The sequence below is a fragment of the Buteo buteo genome, chromosome 13 (assembly GCF_964188355.1).
Source record: "Buteo buteo chromosome 13, bButBut1.hap1.1, whole genome shotgun sequence".
In the NCBI taxonomy this organism is placed as follows: Eukaryota; Metazoa; Chordata; class Aves; order Accipitriformes; family Accipitridae; genus Buteo; species Buteo buteo.
The window spans coordinates 18,376,808-18,397,115 of record NC_134183.1 but is presented as its reverse complement, the minus strand read 5'-3'; the positions used below and the strand labels follow the sequence as shown (position 1 = coordinate 18,397,115).

At 43.3% G+C, this 20,308-nt stretch overlaps 1 protein-coding gene across 3 annotated transcripts in view; it reads right to left on the bottom strand.

The window, feature by feature from the left end:
- UBE2O (ubiquitin conjugating enzyme E2 O) overlaps nt 1-20,308 on the bottom strand; it is a 67,517-nt gene that overhangs the window by 23,563 nt on the left and 23,646 nt on the right. Inside the window, exons 1-6 of one of the 3 annotated variants that reach the window (XM_075044941.1) lie at nt 19,469-19,667; nt 18,271-18,355; nt 8,514-8,573; nt 3,075-3,185; nt 2,013-2,110; nt 468-531 (exon numbers count right to left, since the gene is read on the bottom strand). In XM_075044941.1, coding sequence (XP_074901042.1) covers nt 468-531; nt 2,013-2,110; nt 3,075-3,185; nt 8,514-8,573; nt 18,271-18,355; nt 19,469-19,581 — 531 coding nt within the window. In that variant the 5' untranslated portion in view covers nt 19,582-19,667. Of the gene's footprint in view, nt 1-467; nt 532-2,012; nt 2,111-3,074; nt 3,186-8,283; nt 8,370-8,513; nt 8,574-18,270; nt 18,356-19,468; nt 19,668-20,308 lie in introns of those variants that run through there. The other 2 variants (XM_075044940.1, XM_075044942.1) reach the window with 2 other exon arrangements.

The window sequence follows — 20,308 nt, the reverse complement described above, 5'->3', positions numbered from 1 at the left end:
AGAATGCAATGGACTACAACAACAAGAGAGACGGTATTTTACATGATCTGGAAACACGCTTCTAGCGGAACACCTTTTAAACAATATGCCCTTTTCCAGAAGGGGAACAATTTTGAAAGCATTAAATGGAGTAAGAGTGTTTTCAAGCATGTACAGATATAATGAGCAGACAGTGAACTGCCTTGACATCAGCCATCTGACTGTTATGCAAGTTGTTTGCAAGGAAAGCAGTTGGATATATTAGTTGTAATACCTCCTCAAAACCTGCTCATTTATACTACCTTTAAGCTACATCCTGTTACACTTACTTCAAGTGAAGATGTAGTGAAGTGCTTTTCAGTTGTGATGCATCTTTTAATTTTTAGGATTAGTAAGTGCCTATAGTTTTTCCTTCTCCCTCCCTCCTCCATAAAAATCTTACAAGATGAAGTTGATCAAAAAGACTCTCAGGAGAACCAGAAGCTCACCGAGTCACTGACGTGAGGACAAACGTCATACAGCTTGGCTCCATCTTCTGTGCTCATAGAACACCTGGAAAACAGACAAGAGAGCTGCATTTCCAGAGCCATTCACCTCAAGAGCAAACAGCACCAAATTAACTGACACTGCCTGAGGGGGTCTGTCCATATGCCCAGCAGTACATCACTGAGCCTTTATGGTCCAGAGCAAAACTGGTCATAGACAAGCTATTAAAGCACTGCCTGATATCTAAAGGTTCCATTCAGCATGTAAAAAAAACAAGTAATATGCAGGGTACTAGACAAGATTTGCCTGCTGCAAAGGTCCCATTTGTTATTCACACTGATGCTGGAACCTAAAGGCAATTTCTGTATACTTGCTTCAGCAACAGCTTCATTTCCAGAGTGAGTTCTGGTGAGATTTCAAATGATTCATTAGGAAGAGATTTTGAAAACAGTTACCTCATTTTACATAGTTATGCATGAGCTGGTAACAGATACCAAGCAAGGTTTTATATTGCACCAGTAACTGCAGGCGATACAGATAGAGAAGTGTAGCTATTTTTCACTCCCAGTTTAACATATGTGTAATAGTCTTCCAGTCTGAGTTAACCGAACACTGAAACAATCAAAATCACAGACGCATCCACCAATCATCTGTTTTAGCTCTCGCATTACTCACTTCTCTTAGAAAGACTCAGAGCTGGCTGCAGGATTGTGGGTTTGGTTTTTTTTTTTTTTTTTAAACATCAATGTCAACACTCAATTTACAAGACAGATGGGTTATTCCCCAGCTGCCAGGCCCATAAGCCTCTTGGCCCTCCACTGGTTCCTTCCTTCCCTTGCATCAATAAAAAAAGTTTGTTGGACAAGACAGGCCTCAGTAAGAGTGAATGTAATGAATTCATAGGGGGTTAGCTCACAAGTTACTGTCTGACATGCACAAGGAACAGAATTCAGATCCTTCTGCTGGCTTTGCAGAAATAAGTTAAGCAGATATTTCTTTCAGTATCTCTGGTTAAATCTCTCTAGAGAGATGACTTTGGATTATGCCTTCATTGAAAAAACATTCCTAATACAGTTGCAAATAGCAGTGTAAAAGCAAAGCTGTTCAATCTTGGGTTGCTTTTTTATCTTTGATAAGAAACACTAGCCTGCAAGTTTCTACACTTTCACAGACCTTCTTTTAAGGTAAGAATCCTCCCTGCATCTCAGTGAAGTTATGCTCTCCTACCGAGAAAAGGTCTAGAATAGCAATCCATTATAAATAGCTATTTTTCCAGAAGAGAAGCACAGTTTAAAGACCAATGTGCTTTACTTCTGGAGCACTGATCTGCTGGGATTGAAAAAAATTGCCACCTTCCAGCTAACAGCTTTTCCAGAGGGTGAACAATGAATCTCAATGTTTTCAGAGAAAGATGTATTCTTAGTCTACATCTGAAGATAAAGCAAGCAGATAGCTTATCAGTATGTGAATGAAGCCCAGCCTAGTTCTCCTAAAATAGATCAGGATTGTGAAAGCCAAGGGGGACAGTGTTCAACAGAAAGTAGTACCTGGCTCCATTGGAAAGCTTGAGGATGACCTGGTTCTTCAAATCATAGACCTTGCCCAGCCAGCAGTCATAGGCTATGTAGTCACCATACATGAAAGGCTATGAAGAAAACAGGAAAACAAAACCATATAAATATCAACCCTTGTACTTTGAACCATTAAGTAAGTACCCACACAATGCAGACTAGATAGCAATCTCAGAGGGACTTATGACAGCAACTGCAGATCTTGCTGTAAACTGGAATCAAGGTACATCAAAGAGTTTGCCTGACTGTCAGCTCATAGCCTGGATTCTCCAGTTAAACAACTCAGGCTTTCCCTGGGATTTTTTTTAAACTTGGATCTTAAGTTTAAGTCAAGTGTCCTGTTCTGTTCAAGAAGTGCTCTGCAAAGCAGAGGCATACTCACACTTGCCTTCAGTTAATATTAACAATTATTTTTTATCACTGAGACTCATCTTCCATGCCAGAGAAGCTTGTATCCCACTGCCTTTCCACAGGCTGTTTCTTGAGATGGGTTGTGACACTCCTGCTCTTCACTCCCAAATTATCTTTTCCTCTGAGAAAAAATAATGATGAAATCCTACCCCACCTAGTCTCTGGAAATCACCCACCCACTCAAGAGGGAGAACCAGATACCTTTCAGACTGTTCCAGCTCAACAGAAAGATGCTCGACTCATCTCAGCATTTTTACAGCCTCTTTAAATAGTAACGATATTGCAGCTTGAAAGCTCTTTGCCACTGCCATGGGGATGCCCCAGTTGGGTTGTCACATCAGCCCATCTCAATGCAGAAGTTCTCACTCAATTTAATGTCAACCTAGCCCTTCAAGTCAATTTGGTCTCAGCAATGTGATCAGAAATACAGAACAGATGGGGAGATGAGGTGATGCTGCATCATCTTCTTTCAGGGAAGATGCTTGCAGAAAGTTTAAAATAAAACTAAACTGCAGATGCATCTTGCACAATATGGATGCTTCCCTTGCATGTGTTACTTGAAATACAGAAGCATCCCTCCAAACCACCAAGCCCTGGCTCCCACATGTATTTTGGCTGCATTCTCACCCAGATATGTTGCAGGTCTTTGCTGTTGACAGGGTAGAGGATGCAGTTGGTTCCTACCAGCTTCACAGCACACTCTATGTTGACATCAATTACAGTTCCACACTGGCTGTCCTGAAAACACAAAAGAGAAAAAGGGTTTATCACCTAGGGAAGGTCCTACATACATGCTCTATGTACAAATCGGAAGTGCAGAGACAAATAAACTTTCAAGACTAAACCCCCTCTTACCCCTCAGGCCCTAGTTCTGAAGGGGTATTTCACATGACCCTAAGACAACTCAGAAGGTGAGATCACTATTAAAACACCTGTAGTGTTTACTTCCCAGTTAAAACTGGCAATGGCTGCTAAAGCAGCAGCCCAGAGACTCCTGCATGTGGTCAAATAAGCCAACACTGTGTCAGGTGATTAGTATTTATTTGCTTTAAAATCTGCCTGGCTCCTTGGTCTATTCAACTAAACAGATCTCTGCAACTCCATAGGACCATCCTGCAGTTACTGCCCTGAGTCAGCAAAAGTAGGGGTAGATCATGAACCCTAGAACAAAAGAGAAATTCTTTAAAGCTACCTGTGACTTCTCATGTAAAGCTTGATTTTGCAGGACATTATAAATGGTCTTCACTTGCTGCCATACTAAAAGAAAAAAAAACCACAAAAAACCCCCCAACAAACTGGCACCTTTAGCCAGATTTCAAGGTTTCAAGCCAGATAATTTACAGTTGGTCCAATTACGAGATGGTTGTCATTATCTCCCTCACTTTTTAGCAAAGTTTTAATCTTTTTTGTCCCCAAGAAAATAATGCATGCTGTCAAGAGCCTTCTGGGGATAGTTTGGCAGGGAGCACACAATATGCACATATGCATTGCTCACACATATGGTGGAGGCCTGCAAGGAAGGGCTGCTAACCCAAACACTGTCAAATGCAGCAGCTGCCCTGGCCTCCTGACAGCTGGGACAATCAATACTCTTCTTTATTAAAGACCACAAGTCCATTATAAAAGCTGACTGAGGGCCAGCATGACAAATGCCCTGGTATCAGTAACTTCTGAAGCTGTCCTTATCTCAAACATCAAGGTCTCTTCTCCAACAGGACTTGAGCATAACACTCAAAGGGCTTATACCCTGTGAGAAGTGGATTTGTTTGCTCAGTCCACTTATAAACATGCTGTTCTTTTGACCACATTAAATATTTATTCAAGGCTTTCACTCAGAGCCCTGGGCAGCCCTTTTGGGAGTCCAGGAGTTTGCTGGTGCTCAACTCATCCAGTCTCACCTTGAGGACTGGTAGTCAGGGCAAAGACACCCTACAGACACCCACAGTCCAGGATAATTCCTGGACAGATTGCTCAGCCCATTTGGCTGGCTTGCTTTCCACCTGCCTCCTGCAAGTCCCCTTCCTCACATCACACAAACGCTGTGCTCTGCAGCTTCATGGCTCCAGAGGAGGCAGCAATGCAGAGAAAGCGTGTCCTGCCCCACACATTGCCCATGCCTAGCTGTGCCTGCATGGCCAGGATGGCTGGGAGAGCCAGGCTGGCAGAGCCCAAAGCAGTAGGGGTTCACTCCCTCCAGCTGCTCCACATATCGCTCCCTTTTCTTTCTAGAAAGGCTGGGAAGCAAAGGGAGCCTTTCCCAGCTATAACTCCATCATGACAGACAGCAAAGCCTGGCATAGCTTGAAGCCTGCACAGGCTGCCAAGAAAGAGCCCAGCAGAGCTGTACCGTAACTCTCACCTGAAAAGGGTTTGCCAGAACTACATCAGATTCACAACAGCTGCTGCCAGCATGATTGGAGCCATTGGATGAGCAAGGCCTGCTCAGAAGTGGCACCTGCTCAACAAACCCACAGCTTCTGCAGGCTAGAGCACAGCCACCTACCCTGCTTTTCCTCCAGATTAAGGTAAATTAAGTATGCCCAGTCCACCTTCTGCCCATGCTTTGCAGTTCAGGCCCTGTGTTTTAGATTGCTTGGTAGCCAGAACTAAAAAAACCTCAAGAGACAAATTCCTTGCCCTACACTGAGCATTACAGAATTAATTTTTCCTTTTGTCAGTAGCCAACAGCAGCTCTGAGACATGATACAATCCAACACCTGTGGTTTCTATGGATCATCTTGTCTCTGGGCCTCAAACCCTTCTTTTATTGATGGTGAAAGAATAACAAGTAATAAATAAAACCAGGACTGGGATGACTGACACATAGCAACACCCTCTGCCCACTCTCTAAGTGACAGTTTCCCTACAGAGAAGGTGCCTGCACCACCCTACAAGCCTGCCTCCCATCTAACACAGTTGGGTGCTATTAGTCATGGGCAAAGAGCACCAGGTTTAGTTCAGCTCTTCTCCTTCCAGTTGCAAAATGCTTGAGCAAGCACAGAGCACTGTCTGTGGTTAAGAAAGCAGAGCTCAATGTTGTGAGCAGCCCCAGAAGCTACAGGGCTGTTGAGTCACAGCTCTCCTCCCTCACCTGCCACTGAACCTTTGTTTATTATGAGTTTATTTCACTGTCACAAGAAACATTGGCCTGCAACAGGCACAGCAGATTTGCAGGCTGAGGGGTTCTGCTGAATCACTCCATGAGATCATAGCAGTGCTCAGCAACGCAGTCCCAGAGCGAGAAGTTGCCAACTTGTCTCTTGTCTTCCAGGGAAGGTCTACAGCCAGAGCATGGCTCCCCACCAGCCTGCCTGAATACAACTGTCCTGTCCTGTTCACTAGATGCTCCCATTAAAGGAGGGGCCAAATGAAGTGAGCAGACATTTCACAGTTCGGTTACAAAAATCAGTTTTCATCAACCCTAACAGCAGAACTGGAAAAGGGAGGTGACTGATCTTTCTTAGAAGAGCTGATGGGTTCAAGCCCCACTCACACCAGAATTAAGTGCACTCCCTAGACTTTCTTCCTGCTTCTTCAGGTACCCTGACAGCATGCACCATGCTGGATATATTGAATATTTAAGCATTGAATGGATGGAGAAGTGACTCTCTTCCTTCCCCATCAGAGAGAAGGCCTTAAGGCAGACCAGCAAACTCCCATCTGAGAGAACAGCAGCTCAGCAAGCATAGGCTGCAATCCCCTATCTTCTACCTCCCATCCTTCTACTCTTTCCCTCAACACTCTTTTCTAATAAGGGGAACTTCATACTACCTTCTTATTCCTTTTTTTTAAAAGGGACAGCATAGCCCAGCACCCTTTGAAGCAACAAAATCCAGCTGTCTGACAGATTACAGACCTACTTCTAATCTTCTCCCCAAATTAGCATATCACCTGGAAAAGTGAACTCTGCCACTTTCACCACTTCTCATCCAGCTGGATTAGATTTACAGGCCCAACTGCATTCAGAGAAAGTTATCTCATTTTATGCATTACCCCCTGAAGCAGTCTTTCCCCACACTCAGTGCTCAATGAGAAGCACATGAATCTGAGTTAGCTCTCTTCTCTTGAGGAACAGAGGATTTCGAGTCCTTCCCACTCAAGGTTAAAAACAAGCCCTAAGAGAGTGTGGTGAATACAGAATAAGTTCCACACTGTGCATATTTGCCAGGCCAACTGGTGCAGGGCAACCATCCCACTTCCTGAATCTGGCAGACCAACACTTGCAGATTTTCTATTTTAAATGCTCTTGTTAATTAGATATATTCCAAAAATTACAAGTGAAGGTTTTCTTTGGGATAGAAGGGGTTTACTGTTTCATTTACCACTGACATTTAAAACATAGCTGAGGGTAAGGTAAAGTATAAGTCATCTTCAGATTTGCTATGCTTTTGAATAGAGACAAGAAATTGAGTTATACCCTCACCATTCCATCAATTAAAAAAATTATCAGCCACTAGTACAAATGGTCAAGCAAAAGCCAGTGTTTAAATATGCAAACAGACAATAAATGAGCATGCAAAACAACTGCTGGGTCATATATCTACCGATATATGTGCAGCAAGCCAGAGAAGCCAATTTCTACTCAGATAGAATCATAGAATGGTTTGGGTTGGAAGGGACCTTAAAGACCATCTAGTTCCAACCCCCCTGCCATGGGCACAGACACCTTATATAGATATGGAATAGAATTTCAGTATTGAAATTGCAAACAAAAGCAGCACATCCATGTTTGCCATGAGGAGAACAACTTGCTGTCCTGAAAGCTTAAAATGACTAGGAAGCATTGGAGGACAAACAGTTGAGAGACAGGACTCAAAGCATCTCTCTGAGCAAGAAGGATACACTACAGAGTCCAGCTGTGCCAGGTACAATGGCATGAACAGCTGATATTTCAATTTGCTAGCTGTTCATTGTTTTGGATCGAGACACTTTCATAAAGCTGCAGTTTTAGTAAGATACTTGACTCCAAATTTCCATTTCAGACAGCAAGTAAGTTTCTTAAGGAAATGTTTTGTTTCAGCATTTTTCAAATTACCCTTCAAGTTCTTCCTCCCTTTTTTTCCTCTTTGGAACATTTTGTGAAAAGGGGTGGGTTTACTTTTTCTTTTTAATTGACAAAAAAGGCTTTATTTGAAAAAAACAAAACACCCAGATCAGAGAATGGCCTTCCCCATCCCTGTACCAGGCTGCACACCATGTGGTACAACTGCAGCAGTTAGTGGCCAGCTGCCTGCTTCATCACAACCTTGGTAGCCACATTGCTGGAAGCAAGTCAAGAGAAGATACAGGCACACACATGGCAGGCCATATGGCTCGGGGTTATAGGTTAGGTGTGAGCAACAGCAAGAAATTGCCAACCTAGCTAAGCTCCTAAAGAGACCACATCACATCTGATAATCAATACTGAACAACGTTTTCGGTATTTCCTACACAAAAAACAAATCCACACACCTCTGATAAGCACAAGTGCTGTACCACTAGAACAGAATGACTAGGACTTAAAATAGTATCCAGAAAGAGTAAAGGTCACGATTATAGGCCGCTGATTAAGAACCAGCTTACTTTGTCAACCTAGCTGTGTCAGATGCCTCAGCAGCGTTGGGATTTGCTGTATTTTTGGAGAAATCGGACAAGATGGTGCTCACTGTAGATTGCGACTATTTCCTCCAAATTCTCTACCATAGCGCACCAAAAGGCACACAGCAGTAATGCAATCTGCCTCCACTCCAGCCTCCCCCTTAGGTCTGGGGGAGCAGGTCCACACTCCCCACATCTCAGAATTGATTGATTTAAAACTTAAAGGATGGCAGGATAGACAAGCATCTTGTCTCATTACCTGACTTTATCAGGCTCGCTTGCTCAGGAGACCTTTGCAGATATGCAACAGTAGAGAGGCAGCCTTATCAGCATTTCATTTTCAAAGGGTGCAGCTAGGTCTATCAAACACACTAAAAATAGAACATGCTCAAAGCATTACTGTTCAGTTCCATTCAGGCAATTTGGCAAGTCTTAGAAATCCATGCAGCAGCATCACAACCAAAAAGGGACAAAGAAAAAAGCACTTACGCTGGAGCTCATATGTCTGACCACATCTCGAGGGACCACAGAGCGATCTTCAAGCTTCAGCTAAGGGGAGAGAGAAAGATGCTGAATTTAGTGACCCCAGACGATACTTAGTCAGAAATAACACGACAAATACAAATGCACAGTATCCCAGTCCTCCGGACTGAGGTTTTCAGCAGAGGATGCTGAGGTACTTCCATACACAGAGTTAACCCCCTTGGCATGTTCACAAAATCCAGTTGACAGATCTGAAACACAGCAACCAGGTGATCCATCCACGACTATGCTCTAAGTCAGCAGACACATCAAAAAGGGTGCAGACATTCTGACTCCATCACTAAGTCTCCCTCTCCTCTTCCTCTGTCTGCATCATGCATCATTTCCTACCCACATCTAGTCTATGTACTAGAGAAGACAGAAGACACAGGAAGAAGCACATCACACCAGTTCTGTGTCTCATCCTGTATGCTTTTCACCCAAGATACCCCATGCTATCTGGATATCTGTGGAAATCCTGTTTGGCCTGGAACATTTTACGCAAGGTACTGTACAATGAGAAGTCTTAGCTGGCAGGGGAATCTGTGCCAAATTCACTGCAGCAAGCACTTGCCTTGGAAAAAAAAGGAAAAGAAATGGCTGTCATCACACTTAAGAGCCCCCAGATCCATGCAGGTAACACAAAATGTTGATAAGAACATGGATAAACTCGAAGCACTGCTCATACTCCAGCTCCTGCTAAAGCACTTGTTGGCAAAGAGCTAGTGCTGGCAACAAAAGACGTGGCTGGAGCATCATTACATATTCTACATTAGTTCAAGCAGAGTTGTGGGCACCAGAAGTCATTACTGGTAAGGGGAGGTATCACTTGATGACTCTCCAGTGATTACCAGGTCAGTTAACCAAGCGATGTCCTTCCAAAAATGGTCCTTCATCAAGCTGTTCCAGTAATCTCAAGACTCCTTGCAGGCTATTTCATTAAGTGTTATCAACAAGCTCAAAACTACAAAATGCAGTTGTCATTGAATACACTAATATTAAAATGCTACAGGATGGATAATGCCCTAAGCATGCTAACAGGGAGGCCACAAGACTGAACTCCAATTTCAGACTTGCTTGGTCTCACAGTAACTCAGCTAACATTTCTTTCTGCTGAACAGGGAAAAGTCTCATCTGCATTTCAGTGGTCAAGAACATATTTGCATTGGTGCATCATTCTGAGCCCTGCACTAATTACATACTACGCGTTTTGGGAAGCACCATGTGAACGCAGTATCAAGGACAGAGCCTCTTTTACACCTCACTTTCAGAATCCACCTCTCCACTACTGCTGCATTTGTTGCTTTTCCTTGTTGATCCCCAGCCCAAAATCAACTGTGCTTTGTCAGCATTTCAACCCAACCTACACCTTGGCTTACAGCCTGCTTTACTAAATTAGACAGAAATCTATAATCCAAGGACAGGATCCGGAATCAAACCAAAGTACCTGAGTATTTATTGCCTTCTTGATTGCATGTTTCAGTAAGAGAGGAAGACAGCCAGCCAGCTAGGCTTTTAGACCCAACTTCTGGAGTCAGAACTCCACTGGAATGGGAAACCTGAAGCCTCCCACAGCCCATTTCCAGATTGTGGAAGTGTTTTCATTGCCTCCCACATCTCACTGGGGTATACAGATAGACATCAATTTTTATACAGCTTTCTAAAATTATTTGTTAAAATAAGTACTGTATAGATAGCCTCTTAACATCTAGAATCAGGCAGCAACATTCACATTCCAGTAAGTACTCATGCGTGAGCAGCAGTTTGAGTATTTTAACTGGAGTTCTCTTGCTGCAGAGCTCCAAGTGTATAATGATACTTTCATTTCAACATGCATTAGGACAATTTAATCTCTGACACGTGGTGTTTAAACTGATGCATTACATTTCAACATATCATTGAGCCACACCGCTCTGTTCTGTATTAAACAGTATCTGAAGAACCCAGACTGACAAGATGATCCAATGCTACCTGGCAGCAGCAATGTTTGTGTTAGTCAACTCTGGTAAATCGTAAGAGTTGTAAATGAGTAGATTTTGCATGTTGGGATCCTTCCTGAAGGATATAATCACACAAATTCTTCCCAAAGCAAGGCATAAAACTTTCTCTGCAGGGGGACTACATTTAACCTATTTTCAGATCTCTTGATTTTTAAAGGCAGCACAACTATTTTCAGCTTCATGTGCCAGACCCACCTGCCTCAGTTGCTAGGATAAGCAAGCCAAGTAGTAGGCAGAAAGCCAGCATCAACAATAAATACTTAGCAGGTCTGTCATCACACAAAAGACTGTCAAAACCCAGAAGAAACCCAACCAGAAGAAGCCAGAATGTCTGTTGATGAACACATGACAGTTCAGTCATTCCTCCTCTCATCTGTTATACCCAGAGTGATGTGTTCATCAGCCAAAGGTCAGCCCCCTCACTCAGCAGTGAGGGAACTCAATATTGGAGAAGCACTTTTAAAATAGGTACTTACAGCTCAGTTGCTATATTTACCACTACAAAAGTCAGTATTAACATGACTAGTTTTATGTTCCAGCCATGCACCTTGATAATAGGCCCAAGAACAAGAAATATCAGTTCCCCAGAAATGCTCTCAGCTAGTCCTGCACTCCTGTATGCCATGCTGGGCTCAACACCCTCCAAACACCTCAAATGCAAGGCATGTTTTGTGTTGCCTTCTTAAAAAATAAATTCACATTAATGTATGTTAAATAAGGCAAACCAAAGACACTCATCACTGCACACACATTTTATCCAGGCAAAAAGGGATGACCAACACCCACCTACCAGGAGTCAGTTACATTGGTTAGTGCACTGACTACAAAAAGAAGTGGCAGAATACTCTGGCACCCATTTATTTCCTCCACTATTCAGATGCTCTCTTGGTGTCAGCACTGAATCAATGCCTGAGCTCCACAGCAGATCTACCAGTTAAAAGGCACCAGCTGCAATCTGGAGAACATCAGATACTTCACCAGGTCTGATGATGCTCTCATACCAACACAGCAGGAGGGGTACAGAAATTTTGATTTTGCATACAGAACAAGCACCAACAGGAGCATGTTCACCTCCTCAGCTGAGTCACCTCACCTCAAATGCAATAAGGTAGCCATCAGAGCTCTCACCTGAAACTGGGCAGACTAGGAGAGAAGGACAGACATTTCTGCCTAGCTGCTGAGCATTAACTCATTAAGCCTTGGTACCTTATTGCTTCAAACCATTTGCCTAATTTCTTAGCACAAGCTTGTCATTTCAAGCAAAATCTTTGTGGGTTTTGGTTTTTTTTTTTTTTAAATTAACTGCTGAGGTTGGGAGATACATCTGTGACAGGAAACTGGATCCTTGCTTTAGCAAACAATTCAGCAGCTAGGTGTAAGCATCCTTGGGCAGGGGCATGCTAAACTCACACTAACTCTCTGGGTTTAACCTTTCAACTCCATAAAGCAGAAGGGAGACATGGGACCAATTTTCCTCTTCAACAACTACCTTCTGACAAGAGATCAAAACCTGAGCAATTTATTTTGATGATTTCAACTAGCCCCCAGTGCCAAGTATTGTGGCAGGTAAATAAGTAGGAATCCCTTCTGAAGTTTAGTGACAAATAACAGGAGCTGCTGAGACCGATATAGGGACAACTAACTCTGGTTAGTGTGTATCTAAACACAACCAGTACTGGAAGTACTCAGTAATGACATAAATCCCTGGTCACTATCTGCAAATTTAAAAGCAGAGCTTAAATTCACTAATTAGCTGCTCGGGTTTGCTTGTAACATCACTGGTACACAACAGTGGACAGAAACACCTCTCCACAGGCTCCAGCTACCAGTCATGCTCCCCGCCCCAAATGTTTTATCCTGCAAAGGGGAAAAGACAACACATACATGCTTACTGCCAAGCACATCTCTTCCTTTCCTACTCCCATACGGTCTCTTTTCTGCATGGGGCAGGAGTCTTGATATTTTACTTTAGGAGAAATAAAAGAAGGTAATTCTGCCTGCAAATAGCAGCATTTGGTTTTGCTACTGCCACACTTCAAGAAGGCAATGTCACAGGAGATAATTACGAACAAACTGTCTCCTGCTCCGAACCCACTAACAGAAGCTGGGGGACAAGCTTAAACACAGAAGGGAACCATAGTTTTAAAGGGTGAACACATCTACATGCAGTCATTGGTTGTTCAATCTCAAATACGCCAGCACACACCTTTTGCACAGGCTCCCTTACCAGCTTTCAGAGGAGCCGACCTTGCGGGTTCAGCCAGCACTTGGAACACCAGGAAGGACAGGACACCTTGTCACTATGACTCATCATCGCCCAAGGCTGAACTTCAGATCACAGTTCCTTGATCTTCAACACCCAGTGACACACGAACTTAGGAGAACACCTTTCGCCTGGATCAGCCATGGTTTTACAACCACCTTTCTGCTCAGCTACCCAGCAATACAGAGTGCACCCTGGCTATGGAAGATGACATCTGATCCAGTATAAAGCTTGCCAATACCAACTTTAACAGTTTAAGTTCATGCTTGGTCAGTGCTGTCTCATATAACTGCAATGTCTGACCAATAAAAGAATAGAATTTGCTCAAGAGTGCTAGCATGATCCCACAGCCTCTACCTCCAACGCAATCACTGAGGCGAGGAGAACATTGGTTTCTATTCAAGATGCATTCCAGATTTTATCCTCCAAAACAAGAGCTCTGGGAATAAGCACATAAGGATGGAGGAGAAAAAGCAGCACACACCTACCTTCCCTTGGTAACTGCTTATAAAAACAGGAATACAAGGCACCACAAAAAAAGGGAGGAAAGCGCAATGCTAGAGATGAAACTCTATACATTTACCTGAACTGCTATATGATGGTTGAGAAGTTTATCCAACTAAGAGTCAGAAGTGAACTATCTATTATGGAAGTTGCTTCTGCTGTTTGAGTTAAGCAAGGACTTGGCTAGCAGTGGTCACCACCAGGAGGGCAGGGAAGCCAGGCTTTGACCTGCAGAGACCTGCTACCGCTATTCATTCTGGGCTATTTCTCCATCTCGCATGTCCCAGCACTTTCCTCATACAACTTGTGTAACTGATCTCATTTAAAGCACTGCTCCCAGGCTCTCCTCCTCCATTTGCAAACAAAGAAAAGAAAAAAATTACCTGCAATTTTATAAAGGCTGTCTCATAATAGGGATGGTGAGTTTTCTCAGTGGGACTAAGAAAGAAAGCGTGAAGGGAAAAATAATAAATAATGCCTTTTGGATGTATTACCATTCTACAGTCTCCTTTTTAGTCAAGCCAAGGTATTACACACAGAAAACATGTCACGCTTGTCTTTTCTCTTCTGGGCCAGTGGGCAAATATCATGATGGAGGAGAGACGAACTAGATATCTGACTTCTGTCCAAGTCTAACAGTTAGGATTTTAGTCTCACACATACCAAGGTTTTTTTGAACTGCACTGGAGAGTGGTCCCAGCAAGTCAGCTGCCTGAATCTGTTCTAGAGTTAAAAATTAATCCCATCCCTGGGACATCCCTCCAGGTCACCAACTCTGACTGCCAGTGTCCTACAATACCCATGTTAGTATTTTTGTTTTGAAGGGACAGCACCTATGTGTCAGCTTGGAAGTTGTCATGGAAACTTGTAGCATCAATGTTCAGAGGAAAAAGAAAAACTACAGGTTAAGAGCAAACCACAGGGAAAGGAGTCTACCGCAGCAACAAGTAACAAGGCACTGCAGAGCTCTCCAAACCCTAGTACACACTCAGAGGATGCTCCATAATCACTTAAGGCTAAATCCAAGTGCCTGATACTGTGAAAAGATACAACCTTGCTTCATTCAGCTGAGGGTCCTCACAGGTCTTTTGAATGACCTGGCCTCAGCACCTGAAGCCTGTGTGAAGCAGGACATGGTGTACCATATTTCCATGCCTGGTTTCTAAACCTGAAAGCAATTAGGTCCTTTTCTCCAATGGTGAGGCTGTGATTTGGAAACCTACACCAGCTAGCATCGATTTGTGACTGGGACCACTGCAGGGCTCTTACTGGAGATTAAGGGGAAACTTCCTTACCACACAAAGCAGCTCCTGGCCACCACCAGCTCCAGTCCTGGGCACTAAGAGAAAACAAAACAGTGCCAACTGATGCTATGGCTGGCTGTAACCTGGAGCAGCTCAAGAGCTGCCTTGGTGCAGAAGTGGCTGTGGGACAGGTTCATGGAGGTGTGACAGGAGGGAGCACAGCTGGCAGCAGGCTTGGCAGCAGCCAGCCCAAGACAGCATCCCCCAATTTTTTTTTTTTTAACTCATTGGTCTGATTACACACCCAAATTCACTTCAGCTAAAACAGTAGCATAGCAATCATCTCAACACAAGCTGTTTTTATTTAAATCCAAATGAGGTGTCTAAAATAGCAAGTCAGCTGTCCAAATATAGCATGGATACACAGAGTAAGATGACAAAGGTTCAGAAATTCAAAGACCCAGAAGATCTGAAGCTAAGATATTTTTAATATCATTTCAGTATCAACACATTACCAGGGGCATCACATACTAGTCTCGGGAAAATATGTTCCACATACAAAGTTCACTTCCCTTGAAACTCTTCTGTTACATCGATCATATTGCATTGCACACAAGCCGTCTAAAAAGGAGGAGAGACGATGAAGCAGCAAGAGCAGAGAATCCCATGGAAGCTCAGATTTAGTTCACACTGTGACAACTGAAGTGGCACACATTGCTCCACTTCTAAAACTGGAGGTTTCCAACCACACTGGATTTTATGGGGAAGGAAGATGGCAGAATAGGGCAGAAGAAAAACTACTAGAAACTTAAGACTCCTGAGAACCGAAATTCTACTACCCAGAAGAGTTGAACAATGAGCTAGACAATACAGAGAGTTTTAAAAACAACCCTTGAGGGATGCAGCTGCAAAACTAGAAGAATAAATCTTCTGCACTGATTGGCACAGAAGTTCTGCCTGTGACAGCTCCTGGCTAGTCCGACACGGCAAGCACATGTAGTCTGTGGCTCTTCCAGACAAAAAGTTCAAAATCTGTTTGAGACAGGAGGTTATGGAGACTCCTGCATTAAAGAACTATGTCCTTCTAGGACAAGGTCTATGCTTCTGCCTGATCAAGTAGTAGATATCAGAGCAGTATGTGGCTCCCAACACCCTACTATAGCACAGAGTCAGTCACCGCTCTGCCACATAACTAGTGCTTTTCGATGCTTTTAGGTTTTTTTTAGCCATTTTGCTTTTTAAAATCATTCTGCATTTTCTTAATATCATGATATCATTTGTCATCTCAAAGCATTCAAAGAACTACAAAGGAGAAAATATCTAGAGTTACTTAGGAATTGCACCAGGAGATTTAAAAAAATTGTTCAACATGGCCTGTATTAAACTAACACTCAGAAACCTTCAGTGAATCAGCAACACATAGTTCCCCATTTGGATTGGTCGAAGTGAGGGAACAGTGAGCAGGATCTTTGTTTCCTATATTCAGTGCAAAAGAGTCCAAAAGCTTGTTCATGAGGCTGTTCTGGGAGTGCAAAACACCATTTTGCAAAACATCAGGTTGACGATTAACTTCAGCTGCAGGAAGAACAGAACAGGGGAAGGCAAGGAGGTGCTAACATGCTCCCCAAAACTGAAATAAATGCTTTAAAGGACTTCACAGAAGCCAAGATGAAATCAAGACAGCTTTGCATTGCATGCAGCACTACCTGCAGGCAGTCAACTGATAATGTATTACAATTCTTTTGTTCATGCAACTAGCATATCTGACTCTGCCAACCATCCAATATTCAGCACATTCACGACTAGCAGCACAAACTAAGATTCACCACTAAGCCTACCCCCAAGTAGAGCCTGTTACCAGCAAACTACTGTGGATTTAATTGTACAGTGTGGACATAACACTTCTTCAGAAAACAAGCAAAAGGCTTGACCTAAAGTAGGAGTTCTTAATTTAGTTCATGAAGATCCCATTGCTGGTAGGGATCAGCATAGCCATTTCCAGTCCCAGGCCATTACACACTGCTTTCAAAACTTGCCTGTCACCAGCTGAACATCTGCAACAACTTTAAAGGCCCCTGTACTAAAGCAACATGAATTTTTATCAAATTACACACCAATTGTTTACTGGACTGCCAGAGACAGGCAGCACCTGCAGTCTTCTGAAGAGTCATTTAGGAAACACCCGGTAGGTGACTGCATGGAAGGCAGCAGAGGAGGGAAGCCTTTGCAACACACACAGGAGATCAGGCAATCTGAAAAATGAGAATCAAATAATTGGCTCCAAATCACTGTTTTCTTTCAACACTGCTAGCAGTGCAGGAAGGCTTGTTACACAGGCAGCTTCAAAATCCAGCTGTGTCATTAGTTCTTATAGTCTCCCAACAGAGCAAGCCTCCGCAGGGACCTGCAGCTCTCATAAGACAAACTGACAGCTCTTTAATTTGTCTTTATGACATATTATAGAGACACAGAAACCTGAAGTTGTGCCACTCAGTTGAGTTCCTTCCAACTTCAAGCTGAAGTTTCCTAAGCCTCGCCTATCTACACATCTACCTGCAGCAGACTTGTAGCTACTTTTGTCCCTGTCTGCATTTCTGATCATCCTACCCGTTGGTTTTTTTTTTACCCTCACCATTATTTTTGGGTAGTAAAGTTCTTTGGTGGCAGAATATCCTTCCATCCTCTGTAAGTACAAAACTCCTTCCGCAGCACAGTTCTGGTCCTTCACTCACAGCCATATGCTGCAGCATCTTCTTACCCACCCCCCCAACAAATATCACCTTTGAGCCTTCTGGCAGAAGAGACACTGAAAGGCTCTACTATCCTTTTCCAAGAAGTGGAATTTGGCTAAAAAGTCTGAACAAATCATTGGATGCAACAAAAGTTCAGTTTAATTATAATGTGGGTAAATGCTGTGCTTTGGAGCAGGGGAATCTGGCTTTAACATAAATCTTCTGCTTAGCAAAAGTAAATCTTTTACTTGGGTTTTCCTTGTCCAGGACTGTCAAGCATTATTTATTATACTGGCAACAAATCACTTCTGTAGCTCTGCAAATTTACATGCCATTTTTGAAAACACTGCAAGAAAGATTCCCTGGCCTGGTGAACACATCAATCTAAAAATGAAGACAAAGTACAAGGCAGTAATTCAAGTGAAGGAAGACAAGACAACAGGAAGGTTACTAAGTTATTATTTAAAGGAAAAGAAGTAGGTTTGGGAGCATTTCCCAGCAAAGGCAGCAACGCAGTTGGGAGAGACGAGGATCTTGGAAGTAGAACAAGGAGAGCTGTGCAAATCCACCTTTGCTCTCCACTTTGCTTGGAAGGTGAATCCCACCTATAACCAGAAACAGCAACTCTCAGCTTTTCAGCACCCTTAGTCTCACATTTCTCTCTCATGTGTGTAAAAGTTGAGCACCACCACTCATCACAAGAGGGATGCAGCAACAAGGAACGCACGCGCATGTGAGCCTGGGTTAGATGCCTTAAGAAGGGATAAACCAGAAAAGACAACCTGGTACCTAAAGTGCCAGCTCTGGCTTGAAGGAAGAGGACCTCAACAGCCTACTGAGCTATCTAGACTCAACAGGCAAGAATGATCTTCAGTGCAATTGGGAAAAGAGTTACAGAAAAGTTTGACTTTGTCCAACCTTGTCATCAAGAGCTGCTGAATTATTTGTTCAAACAGGCTTATATCCCATATACTCACTCACATCAACCAGTAACGAGGTCTTTCCATCTGGGAATGCAAAGCAAACCCTGTGTGTGCCAAAAGGTTTACAAGACCTTTGAGGAGACCTGAAAAACAGTTCAGAAAGAATGAACACGATAATGATGCTCAGCATAAAGACATGGAAGGCTAAAGTTTAAAAACACATGGCTCCTACGACAAAATATGGAAAGATCTTGTAAGAGAAAATTTACTGACTAGTAAGTCTAGCAGTAAGCCACTTAGACTCCTATGGGGAATCTTTCAAAGATGTCCCTAATGACAGGATTTAATCTCAACATAGGATTTTTCTTCTCAGCAGCAGTTTATAGTAAAAGATAAGATCCCCCTTCTCAGTGTTTATACTTCTTGCTTCATATACCCAGTCTTCTGGGTATAGCAGTTCTGGAAAAATCAGTTGCTTAATAGAAAAGACAAGACAGGCCTAAAGGATCTCTTCCACATGCAATGTCTCAACAGCACAGATTATTACAGGACACCCCTCCTCCCATTTTCTTATAGTAAGATGGCTGATTAAAAGCAATACTGTCCTACTACCTCTACCTAAGAATTTGAGAAAAGCTTTGTAAAGAGCAATGCTCTAGCACCAGATGGCACTGTTACCTGAAAAAAACCACATAAGACTGCAGTTAAAAGACACAGGAGAAGCTGGTTGGAAGCAGTAAGCAGAAAAGTAGACAACATTTTGCCTATACGTCAGCCACCACTGCTCGCAGACAGGCTGTCTCAACACTCCCTCAGTAAAGCCTCATCTGAAACACAGGTCAGGGCTAGCAATCTCCACCAAGAAGAAAACAGCCATGAGGAGCACAGCACCTCTACAGACACCCAAGCCCAGCTTGTCAAGAGATGCCCAGTTCAAACAGGGCCTAAGTGGATGGCTGTGGAAACCTTCGTGAATACCTAACCATTCAGGGTGAAAGCAATGCTTGTGCTGATCTTTTTGGCAGTGTCTAACAAGGTCTAAGTGAGAGGCATTTGACTGCTAAGAAGAGACTTCCCTAAGAAGCAGCTCACCTGGATGCTAACACCAACCAGTGTGATAGAGAGAGAGAAGGAGCCCATTTCAGCCACCAGTCTTGATTCCTGGGATTCCCAACAGCCTGCTGTTTTAGCTTGCCAATTAAGCTGTGTTCCTGCTTGTGTGCAAGAAGAGTCTGTCCAGTAGCTCTTTCATTTACCTGAAGCAAAAGGATTCCTCAAATTGTTGCCTTCGGAGGAAGATGGCAGTTATTATGCAACAGGTTTTCCACCTTCTTGCTGGACCACGCTGGGGTTGCCATCTGGACAGCATCAGCAGTGTAGAAATTAGTCACTCACCACTCTGAGCAGCATTTGCAGCACATTGCCAGGCCTGGAGGAAGGAGTGGGGCTGCTCAAAACTCCATCTGCCTTTCCAGAGGATGAAAAGGATGCTGCAAGGAAATCTGTGTGACTATTGGTGACCAATTCACTCCTGAGACACAATAAGTGCACTGCACCTTTCTACATCTTTGGGAGTAGGAATAAAAAGCATATCCATGAAAAATATTCCTTTGCTCCATTCCTGGAGCAAACCGGGGAGGACTCTTCTGCTGAACCAAAACTGGGCTCTGCTAGGTTGGTGGTAACTCTGTGCTAGAGAACGAAGAAGCATCCCCTCTCCCCTTGCATTCAGTGTGCAAGAGGAACTCCTTATTAGCCCACAGCAAAAATCCACCTTGCAAAAACTGCCAGGGAACAAGAGGGAGACATATTAACAGAAAATCACCGTGTCTGCTTTCCAGCTGGTTAGCTCATATGCTGCTGCTGTGAATACAAACCCAGCCATTTAAATTAGCTTCTAATTGTTCGCAATTATTCAGAGACAGCATAACCTGCAAGCAGCTTTAAGACAGTACACAAGTAGGAGAGAAAGAATGGTTTAAGATGCCTTAACAGGATTCATATATTTGTGCTTTGCGAGTATTACAGCCTGCAATCTCCAGCAATGCTACCTCTCTAACAGACACCCCACCCAAGATGTGTGCTTTGCATTGCAG